The following is a 10,000-nucleotide window of genomic DNA, read 5'->3' as shown; positions in this document are numbered from 1 at the left end:
CAAGTGTGTTTAGCACTGAGGCGCTAATATTGGGAACACTGTTATTATTATTATTATTATTATTATTATTATTATTATTATTATTATTATTATTAGGGCATGTAGTTCTTGGTGTTGTGGTCTGTCTTCTGTGGTGTTCGGGTCTCCGTAAGTGGAACTTTTCTCTGTGGAGATACCCTGCCTAGTGGCAAAAGTTTATAAATAAATAAAAAGTTAGTAATGTATTGATTGACTTTTCTTGACTCACCGTATAGAGATACTCCATTTATTTGTAAGAATTAAATGTAACCTCCCAATGTCACGATGCAGGAGCCGTAAACTTAATTTGACAAATAAGAGCGTGCCAATGGATTAGAGATATTTTGTTTGCTAATCGAATTCTTCTCTAATTATTCCTGAACAGACTCACATTTACTCCCTGTAAAAACGAAGTGCGCTTGTTGAGAAGAGATTCATACACACCCGATCCACAACTAGAGCTAGAAGCAGAAGAGATTTTGTCGCACAAAGAGAAAGAGGAAGAGGGACAAAGACTTGAGAAAATTGAGGAAGAAATCAATGGAAATAAAACAAGCCTATCAATACCATCAACGGAATATCATGTCACTGACATTAAAGCAAGAAGATCTCGGCAGTTTAGAAGTTCTGTGTATATGAAAGTCAAGGGAAAAGACGGCAAGGCCAGAGCCAGAAAAACGTCCTCTGACGACAATTAAATCAGTTGTAATTTTTAAAAGTGTTGACTGTTTTTGGTAACAGCTGGTGGAAGGAAGTTTCTGAAGATGCACGACGATTGTCGAAAACCGGTCACGCCAAAACGCAGACTGCAGACTATGCAGAGCGTGCAGACCAGGGGTAAAATATGGCGTTACCCTCACTATTATTGAGAGCTAACCGTAAACAGGCTAACCTGAATGTTATTTAGGCCTAATTCAGGCTAACCGAATTTTCATTTTACAGACGGTCTGCACAGTCTGCAGTCTGCGGGGCAAAAATATTTTAATTAGTAGGCACCGTTTTTAAGCTATGTAATGAATGAGAATAGTGATCCTCGCGCTCAGCTGGATAATCTAAACAATTGTCTCTTCAGTAGAGAGACACCTGAAAAATTCAGGTGGCTTGAACGGGATTCGAACCCATAAACTCTGCGATGCTGGTGTAATCTGTGCTCTACCAACTGAGCCATGAAGCCACACAGTTCATTTCATTCGTTAAGCTATGTCTGGTTTACTGTGGCTTTAATACCATTCACGGTATTTATACTATCTCCATGATTCTCGAACCCCAAAACCATTGTCAGTACTAATCCAACCAAAATAAAACAGCCACAATCCAGAGCGGAGAAAACGCATTGCTAATGTCCAAACGAGTTAGTAAGTTTTGTTTGGAAAGGATAGAGATTATTCCTTAGGGGCGTAGCAAGGATTTTTTGCCAGGTATGGCACAACCGATTTTCAATATCCTCTCTCCCTCAGCCGGCCGTTAGTAAATATTCTTTATCATCTCTCGGGAGACGTCACGAAGCATGTTGTTGGATAGTTCGTAAATTGATATGGAATTACAACCAAGAAAGGAGCCGCCATGGGGTCTCCAATTTCCCCTGTAGTGGCCAATCTCTACATGGAACAGTTCGAGAGCAGAGCTCTGGACACCGCCCCCACCCCACCAACAATGTGGTATCGATATGTGGATGACACGATGGCCAAGATTCACGAAAAAGCCGTCGATTCCTTCTCAGAACATCTAAACTCCATTGACCAACATATCCAGTTCACTTCGGAACAAGAAAAGGATGGCAGGATTCCTTTCCTTGATACCTGTGTGAGTATTAACCAAGATGGTTCTACCAAGATCTCCGTGTACCGCAAACCTACGCACACGGACCAGTACCTAAACTTCCAATCAAACCATCATCTACAACACAAAAGAGCTGTGGTTAACACCCTGATGTTGAGAGCTCAGACCTTGGTTACGGAAAACGATGACAGAACTAGAGAAACACAGCACGTCAAGCAAGCTCTAAAAATGAATAACTATCCAGAATGGATGCTAACAATACCACATCCAAAATCTACAACAGAGGATACCGAAGAGCCTCAAAACGAGAAAAAAATCTATGCATCAACGCCATACATCAAAGGAATCTCGGAACGCCTGCAAAGAGCTTTCAAGTCACATGAGGTTACACTTATTCATAAACCCGTCAATTCTCTAAGATCACAATTGGTACGTGTCAAGGACACAACTGTCAATCTCAAGAAATGCGGTACTGTGTACCAGATCCATTGTGAGAAGTGTAAGAAGGAGTACGTTGGCGAAACGGCCCGCTCTCTGGAAATCAGGGTAAAAGAACACCAATCAAGAAGTTCATCAGCTATTCACGAGCATTGTCGCCTGGAGGGCCACTCGGTGAACCCAAATAAGACAAAAGTACTATCAACCGAAGTTAACACCTTCAAACGCAGGATAAAAGAAGCTATTCAAATTAAACTTACGAAACCGGCGTTAAACAGAGACAATGGTTACGAATTAGCAGCCATCTATGACACAATTCTAACCCCCAAGAGACGTTAAAAAACCTTTTTAAAATTCATCTTTTTAACATTCACATCATTGACTGATGAAGTCCGGTTGAAAACGGACGAAATATTTCATAAGTTTTAACTTTTAGCTCCGAGTTTGTAAAACTTTTTAAACTTTTATTACAACCAAATGGTAAAATTATTTCTAAGTTCTTTTAAATTTCTTAGGACCGCCGTGGAAGCGCTTGGATTGATTATCATTAATAAAGCTAACATATTGACTTTATCTCACAGTTCTTATTCACAAATGTGAGTGTTTTTTCCCGCTACCTTTTTCGACAGGCATTGCTACTTGCTTTCGGAAGAAGTTAATCAGTTCTACGTCACGGCTAATTAACGATAATTATTATTTCATGAGCGCGCCGCCGTTGGATATGAGATGGAAATTCGCGCCGAGTTTGCTATAACCAGTCGCATCCAACAAGCATGAATGGAATAATTGTTTTGTTGAATTTTTATTAAATTCTGAATGCTTGGACACTTTGAAATTAAAGTCCATGAGTTTCCAGCTTTGCAACACTTTACGCAATCAGTGTCCATATTAGGCATGTGAGCCGATAACCGAGATTGAGTGCACCAACTCATAAACCTAGAAACGGAATATCCGAGGTCGAAGATTTAATAATATACACTTAATGTATGGTTACGAGGGAAACAGTTAGTTTTGTTTTGTTTGTCGAGGGAAACATCAGGACTCGTGGGAAAACTAAACTAACTAGTTTCCCGAGGGACCAGACATCGAGTGCTTTGTTATATATTTAGACTTCCTCTTCAACAATTGCAGAAAAACAAAGGCAAGCAAGAATAGCTGAATTAATTGTATCCCGGTCGGGATACATTTGAATTTGATCAAGGGCAAGTGACCAAGAATCAACCGATCACAATGCTCGTTTTGTTGAGTGGAAATCTAGGTATATAACAACCTTGTACGTTTCTTTTTAGCAACCTCAGAGATGACCTCATATCTGGACTACCTAATACACATTAGTTCTCATTCTTTTCATTCTGATTTGCTGTTGAATTATCACGCTTCGGTTCATTAAAAAATGTGTACGCGTATTTATCTTGTTCACTGCTGCTACACCCATCCACTCAAACGAAATGCTGTCTTCTTTGACTCAATTTCATTTAAATAAAGCCCTCATTAGATTCTTATCCGAGTCATCAGGAACACGTAGCAAAGTCAACTTAAGGGGGGTATTTACACAAGACCGGGACGAACTCAGACCGGTATGAAATTTTTACAGCCATTTACATGAAATCTGGACGAAATGTTATCTTTTTTCTAAGGTAAAGGTAAAGGTAATCTCGTACTCAGATCTCCCACGGTCATACCGAAGGGAGATCTGGTAAAGTTCGATTTCGAGCATGCTCAGTGCCGGCGAGGCCCGAAATACGGGCTTTTCTTTCACTGCGCATGTTCGTACTCTCTGTTGAGATTTTGAGTGATTTTGTGGAATAAACATGGATTTCGAGAGTATTCTTGAAGAGATTCTTTTTGGTAGATAACAAGGAAACCTTAAATTTAAGCCGAAACAGAAAGAAGCGATACAGGCGGTCGAGATTGCTTAATTGTCGGAGCAACTGCAGAATCACTGAAACAAGCCTTAATCGATAAACGAGCGCTATTTTCTTCAAGCAATCTCGTGAAAAGTGTAGTTAAGCAAACCATAAATTGAAAGCGAAAATGTTAAAGAGTGCTTAGACCTAATCACTGCAACGAGTGCTATTTTCTTGACACGATCTCGTGAAAAATGTAGTTAATCTAACCGTAAAATTCACAATTGATCACTACTTAATTCGCGAGTCACGCTTTAAGAACGAGAAATACTGTTTTGAATAAATTACATAGTACCGCATAGCAAGCTACGCAGAACTTTATTCGAGTGGCAGGGTACGTGGGGCTTTCTTCGATACCATTTACACAAACGTCAGAAATTTTAAAAATGATTTTCCTCAACTGTAAAGCTTTTCCAGCGTCAGAAAAAAACAAAACTTTCCTCCGCACAACTGACATTTATTCAAAACAGCACATGAGCTTGCTAAAACCAAACCTTCACTAAGTGCCCCGCGAAATAAGCCAATGGGAGCGTAGATTGCATTGAAACAAGGATGTGAGATCCGGGGATCGAACTCAGGACCTTATGCACCAAGGCCGCGCACTGACTGTGCGGCCATCCTTGCTCTCATCTAACTGAATATGTCGCTGATCCAAAAGCACACAAGCTTGAACTTTTTGGACCCGGTCTAAGATTTATTAGTCTGGAGTGTCAGCCATGTTTATTGTTACTTGCTCGGTGGATTTTAACTCTTGCACTGGATGTATTACATCGACAGCAGCAAACAATTCTGCCCGCGTTTGGCTGAATACGCGATCGCGAAGGTCAAATTAAATTTAGTTACCAGACCTTCGGCGTCTGCAGTTTGATGACATAAAAAGGGTAATTAGACGAAGTGCAAATCAGTTGTCTTGATAATGATCCCCGTACCTCTGATCCTCCTTCGAACAATTTGGCTTTGCACTGTTGTCCCAGCTTCTCAGCTGAAGTCAAATACCGTAGATATATTTTAATCCTCTTTGCAAAATATAAGATCTGATACCCTGCATGATACAGCATATCAGACCAATCACGATCAATGGTCGAAAGGTGTACTTTTCTATGCCGTAAAGAGAACCGTCCCCTGTCCCCTTTTCCTTAATTATGGTGAACAATAACGACGCAGAACGAAAATAAACTGGCGTGGTCAAGAAACGCATCCCGGTACATCATACGAGGGTCATGAAGCTTTGGATGGGGTGGTGGGAATCCCATTTCCCAGTCCAAATTTTGACAAAGACAAAATCCTAGTCCCTTTGGAAAGTTTTCTTAGAAATCCCAACAGGGGCACCCAACGAGAATATAGTTCAAAACAACTTAAACATAGCAATGTTAAACGTATTTTAGTATTTAAACGGTAGATATAGGCGTATTTTTAACCCCTAAAAATTTTTCATCTGTTCGGAGTTCCTAGCTGAAAGTCTAGTGATCCGAAAATTATAGGACTCAAAAGTTACCTTTTCGAAAATTTCAGCCAGAAAAAAGTCTCCCGAAAATTCTAGGTGACCTTTTTAGGGTAAAAATCCGTTAAAAATTGGCAATTATACCATTTTCCAGATGTTCGAAAATCATAGGAGAGGCAGGCAAGCAAGAAATTTTACAACAAATGTTCCGAAAATTCAAGATCTCAAATCGTCTTCCGAACAGATATTTTCCGAAAATTGACGTTGGGTGCCCCTGTCCCAACCCCTGCAACTAAAATTCCAACCGCAGTTAGGAAAAATACGATCTGTTGTATAAAGCATTTAATGATAAGTCTCAAAACGAAACATGAGATCACTGGAGAACGGAGATAAAAAAGACAGTGCGAGATATAATTTGCAGCTGCATGGGATTGCTTACCCAAGTGTCCACCAAAAAGGCCTGCTATCATCTGGCACATAAAGGCATTCTGAATGGTGTAGTCCGCTCCCGTTCCTCCTCGTGACCAATATCCTCCTCGCTTTCACTTCGCTTTCGTTACTAGATCCACAGCAATCGCTAGGCCTAAGGTCTTGAAAATCTGTAGGGTACGTTCAAGAACGTTTTATGTTCCTGTGCCTAACACATTTACCACGGCGCCTTGCTCAATACCTCATCAGAGCTTCGTCTTTTCGAGTGATTGCACTGGTTGCAGTGGGTTTGGGGAAGTCGATTCGTGCTAGTGAAGCCGTATTAGAGGTATAGGATGTTGTAGGCAGGGAGCTTTGAGTTTCAAAAATAAGTTTGTTAGCATTAGGAAGGTCCTGGCTCTCACATGGCAGCGGCCAGGAACGCAAGAAGACCGCATGAAATATTTGATATCAGGAATTTTGAGCAGATCTAATACCTGATAACCTCTGATATGATCCCATTCGGAGCCAGGACTCTTTATCTCTCGGTTCCCAATAACAAAATCTCAGTTTCCAGTGATCAAATCTCATTTTCCCACCGAAAAATCAGGTCAATCCCAGCTCCCATTTTACCCTTCATGACCCTCTAATAGAGCTCCTGTATGAGATTTTGTCATGCGGTGTCGAATATGTTTTGAATAAGCTCTAATGTTGTAAGTATTCCTGCCTTAAATTACTGAGGACTTTTCCCGGTTCTACTTGAATTTTCGAGTGACTCTCTCTTCCACTAACGGAAAATCAACACGTGACATAGTCGCTAAAATATTGAACACAAATGGCGTCGAAGGACTCTCGAGAACTCTATTGTACATTTTATGCTTCGTTGCGTGTGTACAAAATATATCAAAATACTTATGTAATTATATTTTTCGAGTCTCAGATTTACAAAGCGCGCAGTATAAAACGAGCAGCGTGAATTTCCCCCGCCAAAATCACTAGATCTAGATTTTAAAAAATTCGTGCTGACATGAGCTCTGTAATGAGAAGAACAAATCTGTATTTTCGTTTCGTTTCCATGTTCTCTATGTTGTTGCTTGATAACACGGGTATTTCCTCGAAGTACTTTTCCAATTTTTACAAACTAATGACGTATCAATTCGTGGCTTGGTGTGTTGAGTACTATTACAGTGCTTTCTTTAAGTGGGTACGATTTGATTTTGACACAATACGCTGTCATGTGGTATGCAGTGATAACAGTTCTTAACATATTTTCTGTTTACACAAGGTTTGTTTCTTTTGTGAATGATCATTGAAGGAAATCAAACACTCATTGAAATATTTTAATTTGAATGGTCTAAATGGGATCGGTTTCCGACTTCAGGCAGCAGCCACGAAGTTCAGTCAGTCTTTAAAACTCCCCAAATACGAACACAAGTCGACTGAAACAGAGCGGGCTGAAACTTTTGGGACGCAGCCCAGAGCTAGTTCTTCTAATAGGTTATAATTAAGAGCCTCAAACTGCTGGTTTTACCATGTTTGAGTCATTTCTTCTGAAGAATTTTTAAGTGTAGAGGTATTGGTTTCGTTTTCTGAAACGCGGCTGAAATAACCGGACTGGAAAACCGTGAAATATGGAATTTGTCTGCCAATACGATGTCAGGGAAATATTGGGTCAAGGATCGTTTACTGAAGTCAAAAGATGCATCGACAAACGAACGAGGCAAGCATTCGCCGTCAAGGAAATGGCATATAATACAGTGGAACAAAAAGACAAGGTTGAACAGGAAATACGAGTGAGTTATTTAATAATGTTGTGTTGCCCAGTATTAAAAAAATTAAATCCTGTCTCTTCAATCGGAACGAAAGTCTTTAAAGCGTGAAGTTCCATTTCGTTGTCTGCTGGCTAACCGAAACACAATCGGATAAGATTCAGTTGTTACTGATCTTTATAATGAGCCGCGTAGATTTTATCTTTTGAAATGATATGGAAATCTATGAAGACATGTGGTCTTGGCATTTGCAGCCAAATATTATTTACATCAGACAACCAATAAAAAGCAATTAGGATGGAAATAATTTTATGATAATGAACCTTTACCGAAAATTGACAAGGAAAGTGACTCCGACGTACCCTGATTTTGCGAATTCCGACTGCAAAAAAATAAAAGAATGCATTTTGTCCCACTTTCGTTAAGAAACAAAGAATCGGTACATAATGTAATTTTACACAATCATAACTGGACAGGTATTTAAATGCACTCCGATTCTTACGTGAAGCCAAAGAAAGGCCTTTATTGAAAGAACTGCGGCTTGAATGTCCAGTCCGATTTGGAGGCTTAGACTCATCAGAAATTACTGTAGAAGAGAGAGGCGTGTTTTCACTCTCTAATTTTCGGCCTTTGTGAATATAAATGCAGTCCAGCGTATTAGTAAAGATTTGAAGAAGCTGCATCGCCTGTTGATTTCCTACTATCAAGTCTCTTGGTTGCAGCTTTTAACGTGATTAACTCAACACCGGGTAAGGGGATGTAGTTGCCCGTACAAAGGAGGCTGAGAAGAGAGACCCTGGGAACGAGGTTGGCTTGAAACAAGGAGAGGCACGAATCGAAAGAGCCTTCTTTCGATTTCTTGTTGAGTTACAATAACTCGTAACTCCTAGACCATCCAATGCCAAGTCAATGAAATGAGATGAAGAACTGTCAGAGTTAAATTTATGACAACTTTTATTGATTTTCCAGATTCTGCAAGAAATGAGTCATCCAAACATTCTCAAGCTATACCACTTCTATCCTTCTTTTGATAAGTACTACCTCGTTATGGAGCTAGCATTTGGCGGAGAACTCTTTGAGGACCTTGTGTCTAGAAATTCCTTTTCTGAGAGCACCGCTCGCGAAGTTATGACGCAGTTGTTTAGTGCTGTGCAGTACATCCACCGGATCAGAATTGTGCATAGGGTAAGAAGAAGGCCTGGTATCTAAAGCCAATGATTCAGCGAAAAGTATTAAGCATGAAGAGTCTTACTTGACTGCAGGGACCTTAAACTTGTTTTAAAATGAGAATATTTAAGTTTCGGTTTTCCGTAATGGGCTCACCTAGAAAGGGTAAAAAAAAAAAACAACAACAACAAGTTAGTTAACAAAGGAGATAAAATATTGCAAAAAGTCATCACTGCATGTGGGCTGAGCACAAAAAATCGGCAATCGGTAATAATTTTGTGCAAAAAAATGCCAAGGGAAGTTTTATTGCCTCATCTATGAGATGCTATTATGTATCAAAGACTTTTAGCCAGATTTAAGTACGCAAATGGACCCTAATCTCTTTGTTTAACTCGTGATAAAATTGTACACTTTACTTACACTCAAAGAACTGTTATTTTTTCTTAAATTTATGGGATTTTATTGCTTCATCTCTTGATTTGATGACGTCCGAACACGTCGAAACATCATCTATTTCTAATTTTTAAATAAGTCTAAATCCTAAATGATGTTTAATTATATTTTATCGCTGTTTGTAGTGAAAAGTTATTTCGGAGTCAAATCGAAAACAGTACGATCTCCACTGTAAAATGTGTATACGAGTTTGATGTATTAACCCGAAACAAGTGTCTAAAAATGATTGTTGTATACTTAGCCTTTCACTCAACAAAACGAGCACTGTGATTGGTTGGTTCTTGGTCACGTGCCCCTGATCAAATTCAAATGTATCCCGATCGGGATACAATTCCACAGTTGTTGCCCGCTCCGGATGTTTTGCTGCGATTGTTGACGGAGAAGTCTAAATATACAACAAAGCACTTGATGTCTGGTCCCTCGGGAAACTAGTTAGTTTTGTTTTCCTTCGAGTCCTGATGTTTCCCTCGACTTCGTCTCGGGAAGCATCAGGACTCTCGGGAAAACAAAATTAACTGTTTCCCTCGGGACCATACATTAAGTGTATATTGTAGCCTGCGTGGCAGGCAGGGCGCTAGAAAGGGGGAGGGAAAGTCACGAGCGCGAAGCGAGGGGAGTGC

The 10,000-nt window shown here is 39.9% G+C and overlaps 2 protein-coding genes across 3 annotated transcripts in view; both read left to right on the top strand.

The window, feature by feature from the left end:
- LOC138022447 (calcium/calmodulin-dependent protein kinase type II subunit delta-like) overlaps nt 1-1,675 on the top strand; it is a 6,563-nt gene extending 4,888 nt beyond the window's left edge. Inside the window, exon 7 of the mRNA XM_068869579.1 lies at nt 404-1,675. Within this exon, the coding sequence (XP_068725680.1) occupies nt 404-716 (313 nt within the window). The 3' untranslated portion in view covers nt 717-1,675. The remainder of the gene's footprint in view (nt 1-403) is intronic.
- A 2,083-nt stretch (nt 1,676-3,758) lies between these two features.
- LOC138020032 (calcium/calmodulin-dependent protein kinase type II alpha chain-like) overlaps nt 3,759-10,000 on the top strand; it is a 9,163-nt gene continuing 2,921 nt past the window's right edge. Inside the window, exons 1-2 of one of the 2 annotated variants that reach the window (XM_068867023.1) lie at nt 3,759-3,878; nt 8,730-8,945. In XM_068867023.1, coding sequence (XP_068723124.1) covers nt 8,742-8,945 — 204 coding nt within the window. In that variant the 5' untranslated portion in view covers nt 3,759-3,878; nt 8,730-8,741. Of the gene's footprint in view, nt 3,879-7,360; nt 7,785-8,729; nt 8,946-10,000 lie in introns of those variants that run through there. The other variant, XM_068867022.1, reaches the window with a different exon arrangement.

The sequence above is a fragment of the Montipora capricornis genome, chromosome 10 (assembly GCF_036669925.1).
Source record: "Montipora capricornis isolate CH-2021 chromosome 10, ASM3666992v2, whole genome shotgun sequence".
NCBI lineage: Eukaryota > Metazoa > Cnidaria > Anthozoa > Scleractinia > Acroporidae > Montipora > Montipora capricornis.
This window is presented reverse-complemented; position numbering and strand designations above follow the sequence as displayed.